General features: G+C 40.1%; 2 protein-coding genes across 2 annotated transcripts; one reads left to right on the forward strand and one right to left on the reverse strand.

Annotated features, from left to right (window-relative positions):
* Positions 1 to 441: 441 nt before the first annotated feature.
* oxnad1 (oxidoreductase NAD-binding domain containing 1) lies at positions 442 to 7,698 on the reverse strand. The gene is made up of 8 exons (XM_023431095.2): positions 7,559 to 7,698; positions 6,851 to 6,963; positions 6,574 to 6,640; positions 6,344 to 6,447; positions 4,250 to 4,391; positions 2,054 to 2,299; positions 1,764 to 1,872; positions 442 to 1,513 (listed from the first exon to the last, which is right to left on the reverse strand). The coding sequence occupies exons 2-8, from the start codon at positions 6,955 to 6,957 to the stop codon at positions 1,356 to 1,358; spliced, it is 933 nt and encodes a 310-aa protein (XP_023286863.1). The 5' UTR covers positions 6,958 to 6,963; positions 7,559 to 7,698; the 3' UTR covers positions 442 to 1,355.
* A 6,751-nt stretch (positions 7,699 to 14,449) lies between these two features.
* Positions 14,450 to 16,743, forward strand: LOC111673302 (uncharacterized). The gene is made up of 2 exons (XM_023431039.2): positions 14,450 to 14,809; positions 15,352 to 16,743. The coding sequence occupies exon 2, from the start codon at positions 15,372 to 15,374 to the stop codon at positions 15,753 to 15,755; it is 384 nt and encodes a 127-aa protein (XP_023286807.1). The 5' UTR covers positions 14,450 to 14,809; positions 15,352 to 15,371; the 3' UTR covers positions 15,756 to 16,743.
* The last annotated feature ends 325 nt before the right edge of the window (positions 16,744 to 17,068 follow it).

Consider the following 17,068-nt stretch of genomic DNA (forward strand, 5'->3'; position numbering starts at 1 on the left):
ATACGAGGAAGAAACGCAAAAACAACTCGAAAATGAGTCTCAGCGGCACAACCCCCACAGAGAGGCGACGACAAGGAGCTCGCAACCATCTCCGAGGGATGTTCAGTGATCCAAGCCAATCAGGGACCACCTAGAGGTTCCATTACCGTGCACCATGGGATACTCACTCCACTCTGGGAAACTGTTCATGGGTATGTGGCTGTGTGGGAAATAGACACTGTGTATGTATGTAATGGTGTGAGTGAGTAAAACAGGCCGTGGGCGATTGTTGTGTTTTTGACTCTAAAAATAAACTGAGTGGTGTGAAGTTTGTATGTGAGTAAAAAGTAGAAACAATCATCACTCCATTGTAACTCAGCCAAACAACTCTAAAATCTTCAGTCCTGCAAATAAATAGCTCTGAGTTATTTCAGTATATATACACCCATGGTCTAACAACACTTTATCAAGTAAGCATTAGAGGTATTTTTATAGAAGAAAATTAGCCACTCAAACACTTGTGTACAGTGTAAAATCACAGTACATGTTGCTATTGTTTTGCACTGATCCTCCATGTAAAACAATAGTTTGACATTTTGGAAATTTTGCTTATTCGCTTTCTGGCTGAGAGATAGATGAGAAGATGAATATGAAGGTGCAGCCAACAGATACTGAGTGAGCTTTACAGATGTGAGTATGCACTTACCTTTCCCCTGTTTACAGTCTTTATGCTAAGCTAACAGGCTGCTGGCTGCAGCTTTATGTTTAGCCGTCTGACAAGAGACAAGACTGGTATCAATCTTCTCATCTAACTTAGCAGGACAGTGAATCAGCGAATTTCACAAAAACTATTTCTTTAAGATACAGTATGCTCACATAGGTTAACTGGTGTATAAACATTTAGGTGAGAATACTGGGTAAAACTAAACATTACCTATTAATGTGTTTAAGCAGAACCTCAGTCAAGCAAGTATAGGTTGGAAATAAGATTGAATATGAAGGTAAAATGTATCCATCATACACAGTTGTTGCGTTATTCAGCAAGGAAGTGAGATGGTCAATGATTTTACAGTCTGCTCAGTCTTCCTGTAATGATTATAAGAAATAAAACTCATCTCTTTTGTCTTTATGAGTCAGCTGCAAGCTGAACAGTGGGCGGCCCCAGCGGTCTATCACACATCAGGAACAGGTCTCAGCAGCAGGGATCAGAGAATGAATTTCCTCAGCTGCTTGAGCACTCTTAATGTCCACATCACTGGAATATTTCAGTCGCTTTCCAGTCTCACCACACCCCAAACATCCTCCCCCTGAAGACTACAAAAGGAATCAAGAGTCAGGAGGAAAACCCTGTTGATTTCTGGGAACTGTCTGAGGTTCTACCACCACTTCTCAAAGAGGATCCTGTCTTTCGAGAGGCCGAGGTCCGTGAGGGTTTTTGATATTGCTTCGAGCATGGGCGGGGGCCCGCACAGGTAACACAAAGTCCTCTGTGGGTCCACATGAGCTCGCAACTCCTCCTTGGTGATTCTCCCGCCTGGGGAGACACAAGGGAAGTCAATCAATTAATCGTGACTCGGTGCCGCGGCACCTATTCCCTCTGAGTCTCCCACGTGGAGCTTTGATAGTGCCTGTTCTACATGATGACACAGATAAATCAACAAAGAGAAGACTGTGCTACAATGTGACAGTCACTCAATCATCCCAGCTAAACAAAGAAAAGTGTATGTGTAGGAGTATGTGTGTCTCTGTGTGTGTGTGTATGTGTGTGTATGGGCATTACTTACGGTTGATAAATGGCTCGAGGTGTGGGTCGACATCTGTGCTCTGTTGCGTGACGTGAAAGTCACAGGAGAACTTGTCAGGGAACTCCCGACACGCCTCAGTGATGGAGCTCTGGGAAGACAGAGGGTAGGTAGTAAGACATTTGTCACATCCTTACATACTGCAACACAGCTTCCCTTAAGACTGCAGACATACATATGGACACTGTTGAAAACCCAGCACTGATATTCAGAGTTTAAAAAAATGAAAAAAAATTCCTCATAATCTTCCAAAACATAATTCAAGAACACACCTTGAAGAGCAGCTCGTGGCTGTTCTTGGCGCTGTAGCATAGGTGAGTGGAGCCTATGTTGTAGTCCCGACCGCCTGAGCTCTGGTTGAGATGCAGGAGATCTACGGCGTGCAACAGAATGGAGTACAGAGGGTTGATCCCTACACCGCCGGCTACAAGCAGCAAATCCACAGACGGGTCAGAAGGCGACGGATCAAAGAAGAAGTCCCCACCGACACGCATGGCCACCCTGGAGCCCACTGTACACTGAGATGAAGGAGAGAAGAGAATACGTTCAAAATACAGACGGAGAAGAGAGACATATAAAAAGGTTGGCAGCAGACGGTGTTAAGCTGGACACTTGGACTCTAACTTTTCTGAGTGCTCAGTAGCTCAAATATATAAATTCTACATCAAGTACAGTTTTACATGAACTACATCTAAGACGAGCCTCGGGAAACAGTAAAAAGAGACTTTCAGATCAGCATGCACACACGCAACAAACCTACGCCAAGGTGAAAGCGATTTCACAAATTGCACAGTGAATGTCTTTAGAAGTCAAAAGGAGCAGTAAACATGCTTTCATCTGCTTTTGTACACTTGTAAGCACGCGTACGCGTAACAGCACTCGCACTCTTAATCCGCTATCATGGTCGCAACACTTCTGCCGCCTCACAGAGAGCAGTCTGAGCGCAATATCAAACAAAAGGATCATCAAAAGATCCCAGAGCTGAGAGCTGTAAGTCTCAGAATACTCAAACACATCACATCGCTCTCTGTTACTTATTTACACACGGCGCAGGAGCTCAGAGCTATTTATTAGGAGCCATCATCAAACAGTGAAGCTGCAAACAAACACGCAGAGTACAGAGAGGGAAAGGAGAGCTAGGAAAAAAAACATTGCTCATATTCACAGAACAACTCGCACACAGTGGATTCAAAAAAAAAAGGTGAACCACATGTTCTTGGTAGATACAAGAGTGTTACACAGCTACTGTGTATTTTGCATGAAAAATCTTTCTATACTTTAATGATATTTTTTTACTTTTATATACCCTGTGTAGATCTTCTGAGCATTACCACATTTTTCAGAGTGTACTGCTCTACACAGTTGCACGGATAAACACCAGCTTCTATTACAGTTCTACATACGGCTGAACAATTAATTTAAATATCATCAAAACTGCAACATGGCCAAGAGCAATATCCAACTCACAGGAGCTGCAATTTCTTTGGTAAAAAGGTCAAATGTGTCACAACATACCAAAAATGAAGCATTGTGGTGCTACAGCGACGCCCCGGCCTACACATAATGTCCTCCAGATGTAAAGGAGCATGCTTGTTTCATACAAGCCCCCCCCCCCCCCCCCCCCCCCCCCAAAAAAAAAATCACTTTTCACTATCCTTTTTCAGAGTGAAATGCAAAAACGACACTTCCAACTGAAATCGTGACTCATATCGCGATCACAATATTTTTTGCATACTGTTCTTCCCTAGTTCTACATCAGACACACCACACAAGCAGTTTTAAATTGACAAGTCTCTTGACAGAAATTATGAAACTGAAACACATCAGGGGTCATAAGGCAAAAAAAAGAAAAAAAAAAAGGAAAAAACCATGAAAGCAAATAATGAAAAGGAAAGGAATAATTTCAGAAGCTGAATGAACTTAATGTTCAGTTAGTGTGAATCACAACTTTTTCATTTAGCCTTTTAGTACAGTTAGTGCTTCTGCAGGGTCGGACACAAAGAAAAGAAATTCTGGAAATATCATCTGACTTGCCATTTTTTTTCTGACACTTCACTTTAAGAATATCCAGTGCTGTGATTGTGTAGCAGTGTTTCATTTTTCTAACCATATAACACCTCCCCTTCTCACCACCCTGATCCTTTTGCTCCACTCATTTGCTTTCTGCATCTCTTTTCTTGCACTCACACCTTCAAATTGTTTCATCATCTCTCTCTCTCTCTCACGCACTCACTCTCTCACACACACACACTTGCAACTGCAGTCTTCCAAACCATTAGACAGCCTTGTGGATGAGCAAATCTGCTTTTGGAGAATATTCCTACTACTAAGTAGCGATCTCTCCAGGTAACTCTAAATTATTTACCTGGGAAAATTGCCACTCACTGTAACATTGTAAGTTTTCAATATTATATACGTATATTTAAATGATAACTATATATCACGGAGAGAGTGTCTACCGCACTCACCATAGTGTGGACCCAGTGTGCTGGTGGGTGTTTGGTGTATTTTACGGCCAGTTCAATGACCCCCTCCCGCTGCAGCAAACCCGGGCTGGAGCACATGGAGAAACCTCCCACCTTCTCCACGCCGGGGATGAAGAAATCCACCCTGCGCACACACAAACACAAATCATAAGAGTCAGACAATGATCAATTTAGGCTTAAACCTGGGAAGTGTCCCACAGATTAAAAAAAAAAATGTCTGTTTAATCTAAGGTGACAATACTAAGTCTGACTGAGGATGTGCCGATTTCAAATATAACTGGGCTGAATTGTATTATATGTAACGGCATGCACATTGTTGTTAAACATAATTACAACCATCTTATTTAAACCATAACCACCATATTATTTGGTCTGGAAATATAGCTGACTTTCCAGATTTCTGAACAATAGTTAATTCAAGAGTGAAAAGGTGCTGACAGGAGGGTCAGAGGGTGAACGAAGGTAGAAAGGTGACCTCTGACCTCAGCGAAGAGAGCAGTGGTTCCAGAAAGCAAGGAGAACAAAACCAAGCCAGATGTAAAGTTGCCTACTAGTTAGTTTTTTCAAAGTGTAATGACCCAGTCTTATATCCAATGTGGTCATATCTGTCCGTCAATAAGCAGAGTGGACTACAACACAGCCCCCCCCCCCCCCCCCCCCAAGAGGGAAACAGCAATGCTAAACAGTTGGGCTAATGTTCCACTAGCACAATGACCCACTGTTACACTAGAAAGAGACACTGACTCCACAACCCTCAGAGGAATCATAAATATGGATCTGCTGTGAAGATGCACACATATGTTCCACCCACCTCCTCCACCCACCTCCTCCACCTCCTCCTCCTCCTCTCCCACCTGGAGACCAACGACTAAACAGTCCTTTTTCCTCAGAAACAGTGAAACTCAAAGATTTCCATCTATTTAAATTCATTATCAGTCGCCGCAGGGCAACTGGCTGTTGGTTTTATATCTCACCACCGCCCACCTACAGTATGGGCTCATGTACATGTTCTGCATGTGCATGGTACACCAATTAACACTGGCAACACAGACCGACAGACACAGACTTGGGGAAAAAACAGCTCTTCATAGAAGAAGAAGAAGAAGAAGAAGAAGTTAACTTCTTATTATGATAATAAGAGAGTTGCTGGAAAGTTCTGTTTGAAAGCACACACTCCATACCATACCCTCCGGTATAGCTCTGTTAAACAAATCTTTGTAATATAATAGTTATGTCACTTTCATTTTGATGTACCATGGAGCATTACGTTGTTCAAGGTCCGTCTTTAATTACATTTTGTTGTAAATGTACTTGATAATTGCCAGAGACACAAAGCTGTGCTATAGGCATCAGTCCAAAACAAGCCACCGTCTCAAGCAGCTTTCAAGTCAAAGCAGCAAGCGTGCATGCAACCCAGTGCATACAACAGTTCCCCACACAAATCTATGAGTTAACTTGATCTTATGAAGTCCCCAACAACTATTTGGTTTGTCCTTATTTGACAAAAACCTTTGATCCTTGCTTTAGTTGACGCAGTACATTCCTTTTCTTCATCTTATCAACAATAATCTTGAGCTGTGGTGTAAGACTGTAAACTGTTTACTGTAAAAGTTTTGTATAAGAAAAGAAAACCACCAGGCTATTGATAGGACAAATCAAGCACAACATTACCACCTTGTGGCTACTATGAGCACTACAAGCGTTATGGAACAACTCAGAGATGTTTGACAAAGTGAGCTCACGTAATAACCTACATTTTTTTCTGTTAACCTCTGGTTCATGAAGAAAGTATTAACCTGGCAACTTTTATTTTAAAGTCCCCAGAGACAAGTTTAAGGAGGCTAATGCAATGCATGCAATGTTGGCCGATTGGAAAGAACAGGAGATAAATAGCTTCAATTCTTTTTTATATTCATTTGCCCCGAGAAGAGAAGTAGCAAATAAAAAAACACATCGAAACCAGAGTAACGTTCTCATTTCTCTCTGTCTCACTGGTGCAATACCTCAGGTGTCACAACACAACGTGTTCCCTAACCTCACAGAAAATGTTTAACAAGTTAGTGAAAGTCTACTCACCACTGTCCTGCTTTAAAGCTGAAGTCTGGATGGACGGCTATCCTCAGACGTTTTACTGTCTCTGACTCATTTATGATTCCACACACTTCAGCTGGATACAGAGCCTGTTAGGAGTATACAAACAGGTTAATAGTCAAAGGACGAGTTGTCAGTATTTGATGCAGTCGCATAGTGGCACAGTTGATAGATAAAGTCAAGATGAAGAAATTTATTTCATAATATCAACTTACATTTTGTCTGGAATTGCTCGCTGTCTTCTCTAGATGGTCCATTTGTCTTTTGGAGGACATGTTTCTTCTAATAAAAATGATATGTTTTTGTCACTTGCCTTGAATGTCACATATCCTCTTAGAGAGTTAGTTAAGAGTGGCAGCAGTCTTATATGACTAGCAGTTTAGAAAAAAGCAAGTGGACATTGCCCTCACTGTCAACAGGCTTGAACCAACTTAAAGTGCCAGTTACCAAATTACAAAACAACGTAACCGGTACAATTCAGAGGAAACTCACCTAGTGACGGTGCTGGGGCTCAGGAGCCGGCGGCAGAAGAGACTGGCGGCGGGGCCGGACACACTGAAGCTTCGGGCAGCGGAGGACAAGAAACATGGGACGCTCATTGCGACCTGGGTTGATATCGGAGAAGAGCAGTGGACATCTGGCATTAGCTGTCAGCGCCGGAAACTGTCATTTACGCTTTAGCATCACATGTGAAAAATATGTTATCTTTTAAGTTCCCTCTCCACTGATGAACAGTGTTTACTTACGCTGCAGATTAAACAGCTGAACCCCTGAACAATGTGCTTCAGTTAAAACGTCACCCCTCTGACTGGGAGGGCACCGCACACAAGACTCCGCTCACAGAATAATCTAGTATACCTTTATATTCATGTGAACTAAAGTCCACCTAACTACACCAGAACATGCCCCAAGACCCCTGAATAAGTGATAATGCTCGCTGCCACCCACCGTGGTGTCTTTTGACAGGCAAGGAATTACATAATAAGAGGCAGGCAGCTCCTAAAATGTTACACTCTGATTAAAAACCGGTCATGTGTATTATTGTACTAATTTTCAACAGAATTTGGTGTCAACTCCTCCGTCATGCGGATGATGGTTAGCTCACTAGCTAAAGCTGCTAGCATGTCAATGTCGGTGTTGGCTATTTGACAGACAAATTTCAACACTGTAAACAACGAGCTGTTGAGCTTATTTTCTTACCGAGATAAGAGACACTCTGTTTTGTTCAAATGACGTTCATAATATCCCCCAGTATCTTCGGGATAACCTTGGTTATGTTATAATTACATGACACGGGTTACGTCTCTTCTTCTTTGGTGTTGTACGGCAGCTGGCGTCTTCTTCTGCAGAATTAGGTGATTTGCATGCAGTTTGTTGAAGCAGCGCCCTCTTCTGGACGATTGGCCTTTAGTCCGTACCCGAACACAGTAGGTTAATAATTTTCAGATTTTGACAGGTGTCTGCAGAGTTTTCATATGTGTATTTATACAAATTCAAGATGTGTCAAACATTGTTTCTGTTAAATGTTTTAATAGTAACTTGTCAGGACTCAGAAGTTAAAATATCCTCACATCCCACTTTGTTTGTTACAAGAAAAAAAATTCATTGGAAAAAAATTGTCACATTTTTTAAAAAGATTAAAAAGTAATATTGCATTAAGAATACAACAAAAATGGATAATTATTTACTTGGTAATAAAATAATTTAATATTTATATTTAATGATAATAATAATAATGTGGTAATTGGTAATTTGGTAATTTTTCTGCTATATCATATCATTCTTCAGAAAGTAGCATGTAATTTTGTTAACTTGCTTGTGAGTTTTGCCATTAGACTTTGTGGTGTGTTCAAGTTTTTATCACAAGGTGATGTAAGGCAGAGCATCAGTCTGGGTCCATCAGTAGTAGTTCTTTGACATTAACTTGGTGTTTCTGGATTCTGACTGCTGTAGAAATATTAGTCAGTCAGAGGATGTAAGGCACCAAAAAGACCAAGAGAGGGAGAACTCACACTGATTTAACACTGAGTGGCAATAAGGCCAGGCAAACCAAATGCACATGGAGCAGTCAAAAATACTCTATGTAACATAGGGACAGTCTTTAACATTCTTATGTGATGACTCCAAACATGATGACTGAAGCAATAAATCACTAATTAAGATGGTGGAGCTCATCTACTTGTTGCTGGGTGAGGCTCTGCCTAACACCTGGCTGTCTAGAGAGGGGCTGATGGAGGATGTAAAGATTGCCTCACTGACCTGCAGCCTCATAGCCACAGAGCTTATAAACCATCTCAAACTTGCTGTGAGTTTTGCAGCCAACACTAACACTAAGGGATGGGACTCCATATAACTTTAACATCTAAACCAAAAGAGAGGAAACAGACGGAAAGACAGCTAACAAAGCTGGAGCTGCGTCTGCAGGAGGAGCGAGTTCAAGCCAGGAAGGAGGTCATCTCTGCAGACATAAGATAGATAGATAGAGATAATTACGGAGCCACTGGGAGCCGCAGAACTTGAAAAAAAAAAGATGAAGAACAAGTTGTTCTCTTGGCTCTGTTAATTGGCTAAGTGGAAGAAAACATAGATGCACAATCCCAAAGCTTGTTCCCCTTGTTCCCTTTTTTTCTTTTTTAAAAAAAATTCATTTCTTGTGTTGCATGATTGCTTGTGTGTTGTGAAGTAGAAGTTTGAAATAGTTTTTTATTGCACAGGGAGCCAGACAAGTGAACTACTGAAATAAAAAGGTCTGACATATTCAGACCTGGGAATATTTTGAATGTTTTGAAGCTTCTTACCTGCACAGGATCATCTACACTGGTGTGAAAAAGAAGGTACCTGATTCTGCTTTGGTTTAAAGTTGTATGGAAGAGAGTCAATTTTGTATCATGCACTGAGGCAGTATGTTGGGCCTTTATGAGGAGTAGTGTGTGCTGACATGTATGGCTGCCCTCCTACTCTCACCTAAGGTGGTGAAGCTAAATCTAAATGGGTGCTGGAATAAAATCTGCTAATACTGAAGCTTTTGTTTTTACTTTCTGAAGCTTTCAATTCCATTTTTGCTTCAGTTATGTCTTGGAACAAAATAAAGAGAGCAGCATTCTATGTTGTCAATCACATTTTGAAAGATGTTTAACTTTAAAATCACTTCAGGGGAACGTTTGGCAGAATTTGTGGTTTTTTAGTGGTAAAAATGAATTCAGAAAGTTCCCAAAAAGGTTCAGGATTGAATATTTGATATATTTCTTTGTGGTAGTATTTCGACACTTATGCAATTCAATTGAAAATAGTCACATAATAATGGCAAATCTCCAAAGTCAAGACATTATAACAGGTTAGCTTAGACCTTCAGACTTTCGGTTTAAAGGGCATGTTTAAGGTTGTGGTTTTGTAATCAAAGGAAAGTACTCATAGGTACAGTATCCAAACCTGTTTGAGTGCATAGCTGTATTTTTTTTTTTTATATACGTGTGTGTTGTCCTGTTGTCTGTCTATTAAAAGAATAACACTTAAGAGTAACCCACAATAAATACAAAGAAAATAACCAGTAAGTGTTAGATTCCTTTCTGCATTCCTGAGGGTTTCATCTTTAGCGTCTGCAGAGCTAATAACAGCTGGTGCTCGGGTGAGTTTCAGCTGCTTTGCTCACAGTGTAATGACTATAAAAGCAACCTGCCAAACAATGCCATCCTCAAATCAAAAAGCACAGTGCAATAACTCAAAACTCATTTTATTCAAAACAACACACGTCAGCCTGCTCAAACCAAATGCTCTGGAGAAGGCAACTGTTTGTTTGTCTAGTTAGTAGCCTACAATTTTTCTATTATTTCTGATCTGTATCACCCTCAGTCATGAGCTGGAACATACATACATTTGTTCATCTGTGACATAAACAGTCCATAATGGTTTGTGCTGTCTGAGAGGTTTAGCAAAAAAACGGTCTGCGTTTATGTGTCATCACTAGACTTAGATACATTAGCCACTCACTTTGAAGGGTTTTTTTTTTTTTTTTTTTCGTAAGCTGACTCCACCAGTCTGACTGGCTGCCATCCTGTGCTCTTTCCCAGGACTAGCACACCTTGGTTCAACCTGTTGTTCAATACTGTACAATGACAAAAAGAGATTTTCAGGTTTATCATTTCACAATGACTCTACTGGACTCATATGCACACGGCACATGCACAAGGCAAACACATTTCCGTCATCACATAAAGAGAGACATGTGTAGAAAGGCGTGTGTGTTTTGAATTGTGCGCATCTGAGTGAACACAAATATTTATACATGGCTGAATGAGTCACTTTTATGTGTTCAATGTGTCAATTTATGACCTCGCTAAGTCATGATCAGGCCTTCTTTGAGATTTGATAGTGATTATGACATCATCAAATACAATACTACTCACAATAAATTGTAAATTGACAGTTTTACTTAATGTATTGACATTAAAAAAAATTATTTAGGCGATTTAAATCAATCAAAATATACAATCCTTTACAATACAATAAATTAATAAATTATATTTGACAGTCCAAAAATGTATGATTGTGCCTACAGCAGTTTAGAGTGGGTACCCAGTGGCTGTGAGTACGTAACCTCTCCATCCTTGATCAGGACTGGTGCTTTCTCATGGCTGTGTGTGGTTGCCATGGTGAAAAAAAAGTGTTGATTCATGTTATTCGTAAAGTCACCCATTTCCCAGACGGGAAGAGATACAGGTGGATTACACAATGAAATCCCTGTCACTGTTTCAATATCGCTTGACAATGTTGTGTAGTTTTCTGCACACATTCCCCACATGCCTCTCTGTCTCAATGGACAAATACTCAGATTCTTTATCTTAATGGATGTTTTTCTTTATCGGATGTGGCTGAAGTTAATGATCAACTTTCAGTGAGACTACCTGTGGTATTATGGGGAGGGAAGTAGATCTGGAGATACTGGAAAGACAATCAGAGAGGCAAAGCAAACCCGAGAGGTGATATAGCAAGATGACATCCTGTGATTATGATGTTGTTTAGACCACAAGAAGCTGTATCCATGAGGGTTGTGGTTGAGTAGTGAACATGGCAGAAGAAGCGATCCAAAGACATCAGCTTGTGCTTGTACAGTTTTCTGACATTTTACAGACTAAACAATTAATCTATTTATCTGAAAAATAACCAACATATTAATCAATAATGAAAATAAGAGTTAGTTGTGGCCTCAGAATATTCATCATCTGTGTGATCATCTGCATCTGCATCATTTTCAGTGTGTGCAGCTCCACCCACCCACATGTACTAATGTACAGTGTATTATAGTGTATTATTACCACCATTGTACAGTGTATTCAGCACAAAGTATGGGTCAATTTATTTATCCATTTTTGACATTTTTTAAGTCTATTTAAGCTATTGTTTATAGTTTAGTCTACAGTGAATTGTTTCTCTATCTTAGTTATTTTTATAGGTGTGTATATGAGTTTGAGTGACTGGGTTTCGACTGGGATGGGGGCTGGCAGGAGAGGGAGTCCCCCAGGTATTCAGGCCACCCTCCTGAAGGAGGGAGAGAGAGAAATGGCAAACATTCCTGTTGCCACAACAACTTTCACTCTAAACTTCAGTAGAGGGAAACTAAAGGCATTCCCTGATTCCTCCCTCCTCTCTCTGCTTCTGCCTGTATCTGTATCTGTATCTGTATCTGTATCATCTGCACAGCCCAGACCTGGTCTTCCCTCTTGGCAACAACCCACACAGAAACCATTTGGCCAAGGATTACAAAGTCATAACAACAGAAACTGAGTTTCTTAGCATAACGTCATGTCTAGAAGATGTTATTTCCTCATTTACAAGGATCCAATGACACTTTGAAACTTGGCTTTGACGCAAAAGAAAGTTTAAGAATAAAAGGTCATTCCATTTGTGATGCATTTTAACCCTGCACTAATATGTGTGTAATAATGTACATGACCTCAGCTATGAATTAAGATAGGATTTAAATTCGGGTCAATGAATATAGAGTGCAGATTGCTAAAACTTTTGCTCTACTTCTCAGAAATATCTTGCACACATGTAATGCATATGGTAAATGTGATTTTTTAAGAATATACCTTGAGAATGTTCATTACAGAGAATTAGCAGATTTAGGCTACAGAATATACCCTACATGTTGTGTATTATACTGTATGCAGTTTTGGTAATAAAGCCTTGTGCAAATTTTTAAAGTTTCATCACAACATACACGCACATTTATCTTGTGATGCATATCACCAATTATTCAATGATTCACCCACTCTCTGACCTACAACTGCTAAAAAATATCTAGACAACTCCTTAACTTGGTACCACTTTTGAATTAGGCACACTTTATGGGGGACAACACTAAGGACTGTAACTAACACTGTTATGGTTAACAAACTGTTAAGTAGCCTATATGTTTTAGTAACTACTAATCAGTCATAAGGGCAACAACACATTGCCATGTTGTGAAAAGAATAAAAAAGATTTGGCTGGTACATTCTGCATGAGTCTTGCTTTGTCTTTTTAGCTCTTCAGTTCATCATGGGAACATGTCCAACAGACCGCTTTTCAGAATAGAGCTACAGGGCATCAGGAGGGCCAATCATTACATACAAACAACTTAATTAATTGGTGGGAAAAGTATTCAGATACTTTTCTTAAGAGAAAGTAATGATACAAAGCACTGAAATACTCAATTACATGTAAAAATCTTGCATTACATTACATTACATTATCAGCACAATGTTTTTAAAGTATCAAGAGTAAAATTTCTTATTATGCAGGAAGGTGGCCCTTATACTGTCATAGTCTTAAATAATGCATCACTGGATTGTTATTACTAATGCATTAATGTGTAAATAGCATTTTACTCTTGTAGCTGGTCCAGATGGAGCCAAATATAAGTACAATATACTGCTTGGTTGTAACTCTAATGATGCATCGGTCATCATGGAGCAGCCTACTTGAATATATGCACTTTTTTTACTTTTCACTACTGCAGACTGTATGGATTATTGTAATGACCATTAATTAATTAAGTACTTATTATCATGACTGAAGATATGACAGCTTATTAGATAGTGAGAAACTGCTAACTACTAAGGTGTTTTTTTTTTCAATCTTGCGAAACAAAGGTTCCAGCATGTAACTGATCTACTATTAGACATTACCTCATAAGGGTGATATAGAACCTGTTACACATTTTCTAACTGTGTCATTATAATTATAACTGAGTATTGTCTTTTAAAACCTTTCAAAAATGCCATCTGTGTGTCTCTATAATGGATATATGTAACTTCATACTAGGTTGCTGATGATGTATCACGTGCTGTATTAAGCTCTTATGGGCCGTGGTTAATGTGTCCTGCTCATGTGTAATTATCAGGCAGTCACAGTCACACAGGCATGAAAATTACGTGAAGAAACTGTTAAAGAAACTGACACTAGCGTTGGACATGAAAATAGAGTGCTGGGACAAGCATCCGGACGGTGAACATGTGACAAGTACCCCAGCAGGTGATGTTGGCGTCAAGCCAAACTGCTTCCCCTCACTTAATGTGAATTTACAACAACAACAATTGCACGTCTTGTGCAGTAACGTCATTTCAGGAGATTCCTGGCTTCTTCCTGTCGCGTGCCCTCCCCAAATAATAAGCAATTTCAACAAAGGGTCTCATTTTAAACCATGTAGCCTAACTGAATGCTGCTCAGCACAACCTGTTTTGGTCGGTGGCTATTAATACCATCAACATCGCTGAATAAACTTCTCACTGCCCCATTCCACTCTTTGCATGACAAGCCATTGTTGCCTAAACTGCTGGGCGTCCAAAAATGGTAAGCTCATATGGTTCCCTGGCTTGGGTTGGGTTCGGCTGATACAAAGGGCTCTGTTTTTTTTCTTATTCTGTTAGGCTACTGGAGAGGTACACGCTCCCATGGGGTATGTTGCCAAGCAACCACAAACCCCACCCCCCTTACTGCAGTAGATTCACCTGAGCGGTGCTCACGTGACCGACTCTGAGATTTCATCCAATCAGGAGTGAGGACAGGTGCTTCGAGGTGAGAGTTTCGGAGGCGGAAACCTGCTGGTTCAGTAGACGAAAGCCGCTCCTCCTTATAAATGTGTCAATTCATATGTACTTTTCTGGAGAATTACCGAAGAAGACAAGAGATATTTGAGTTGAAGAAGAGAAGAAATATTAAGGTTTTCACAGGTGGGAGATGTGAGGAGTCCGGACACCTGGTTCGTGCATGAAATGGATACTGGTGCGACCCTTTGAGGGACTGTCACAATTGTTCTGAGAGCTGCACCACTGAAGAAGAAGAAGAAGAAGACGACACGGAACTGTCCTGTGGATTTATGTCTCAGTACACTGTGTGTGACAAAACCAACAGTGTGACATTTACATTTTGATTTAGTTCAAAGTGTCTACATCAGCTGTTGTAGCTCAGGTAAGAGTTCTTGAGTGCTTTTTCTTTTTTTCTTTTCTTTTCTTTTTTTTTTTGCTCATTGTTCATCTGTGAATCACGGCCTGGTTTGTTCTTCTGTTCTCACGACTCATTAAACCAAACCAGTTTTACAGAAAAGCTAAACATGGTTACACTAGTTATTCATAGGTTTAGTTGGCTCACCAGTGTAAAATGGTTATGAGGAACGTGAAATTAAATCAGGATATTTTATAACACAAACATTTTCAAAATTAGACAGAGTAAGTCGTCATAGTCAGACAGATTTATGAAGATATGAAATACAATGAATGCTATGACAATGATGATTTGACAATGTTTTATTTTTGTCAGTATCCTAATACTATGACCATATTATTAATTTTAAAGGTATTAATTTTATGTTTTATAAAAAGACGTGAGAGAACAGGTAAATCAGGAATGTCCACTCAACTAAAACAATGACCTTATAGAAGAAATGTCATCAACTACACTAATATTAATGTAGAGAACATCTGAATACTCATGTTTTCTGTTCTCTGTTCCAGTTTCCTCCCTCCAGTCAAAGATGACAGAGAGGACCCCGTGGTGGAAGGCATTCCTGCAAAAGAAGAAGACTGGTGGCCCCAAGGATGCAGGTGCACCCCACAACTTTGGTCCGGACTTTGACCCTTTTGCACCACATCCGGAGAAGCAAAAAGAACCCGCCGCCGCTGCCTCCAAGACCACTGGTGACCAGTCCCAAGGCTCCAGCAAGAACTCCAGCCTACTCAGTGATGAAACCTTTGACGACTCCCACCTGGAGTCGGTCTTCAACGAGCAGACGTGTCGCAGGAAAATGAAGGTGTCGCGCTCGGGTCGATTTAAAGAGAAAAGGAGGGTGCGCTCGAGCCTTCCTATACAGGACAAAGATACAGAGAATGCGGCGTCAGGGAAAGATGACATCCGGTGACGAGGAGGAAAATGAGAGAGATAAAGACTGCTTTGCTTTACTACGATGCTTGACAAGAAGGAGAGGGATTTGAGCACATGAAGATGCTTGAAATTCTTGAGGCCTTCCATAAGGTCTACTGTGTGTTGGTTGTGATGGGGATGATGGACATTACAAGGAACATTCAACTTTTAGCCGGAAACTGCAGGTATAAGGTTATATGGTACAAGACATATTGAAACCGAGACTTGTATGTGAGAGGCTCTGAAACAAAGATAAGTGACATGAAAAGAACGATTTGAACCATTTTGTGAACAATATCCCATAATCAAAGCCCAAGTGAGGAGATACAGTAGTAATGCAGTGAGCACTTAAAGCCCCAGTATAGCTTAAGTCCCACAGTGTCCCAGTTTTAGTCATTGACGCTGTCGTCATCATCGGGCAACTCATAAAATGACCTACAACCTGTTTGAAAGCACAATCATCAAATGTCATTTTCTAGCAATACAATACTATATGCTTCAAGAAAATATTGTTTTATAAGATGTTTACATTATTTCTGTAATAAGAATAATATATGTTTAATAATGAAGGATAAGTATAATACTTTTACAATGCTTTTACAAAAAACATGTTGATTCTAAAGGGTTAGAAGGATAGAAGGATGTTTTTTTATTAAGGTGTAAATGATTTCATTAAGTGTGGAAAAAAAAAATCAGCTAGTGGAAGAAATTAAGAAATGTTTGTGAGTAGCTTTGAGTCAGACACACAACACTTGCCAGCAAAATGCATAAAACATTAAATGAAGGAAGAAATCCGGCATGTTTTATAACATAATGGGTCCTAAACAAAGCTACTGATATTGAAGTAAGTTAATGTCGTGTTTAACTTGAAGGAGATGTTGCCATGTAGCTAAGGAAGTGTGATCCAGTCACTGATGTAGTTTGCTTTACAGGACTACTGTATTTTGGATCACCTGTGAAATAAATCTGATAACTGCTACAATCAATCCTATGCGTGTGCGTACGTGCATTTGTGCTTCATTATCATCAGCTGCCACGGCAGGGACAAGCTTTGTGGCGTCCCTCTTGGGAAATTTACAAAAAGTTACATAAAAAGAAAATGTGCCTTATTTAATACAATGCATGATCCGAAAGCGCAAGACACAATATTCACAAGAGTCGTACGACTTCTCTTGGCAGCCGTGTTGCTGCCTGGTTATCACTCAGGCGGGGAGAACAAGTGGGTCAAATGTGTGATGAGTGAAAAAGGCAATTACAAGAAATTAGTGCCATTTACTTACAGCATGTAAAGTGCATTTCACAGACAGTCAT

This window comes from Seriola lalandi, unplaced genomic scaffold (genome assembly GCF_002814215.2).
Source record: "Seriola lalandi dorsalis isolate HSWRI2012SDOR001 ecotype SW California unplaced genomic scaffold, Sedor1 jcf7180002054916, whole genome shotgun sequence".
In the NCBI taxonomy this organism is placed as follows: domain Eukaryota; kingdom Metazoa; phylum Chordata; class Actinopteri; order Carangiformes; family Carangidae; genus Seriola; species Seriola lalandi.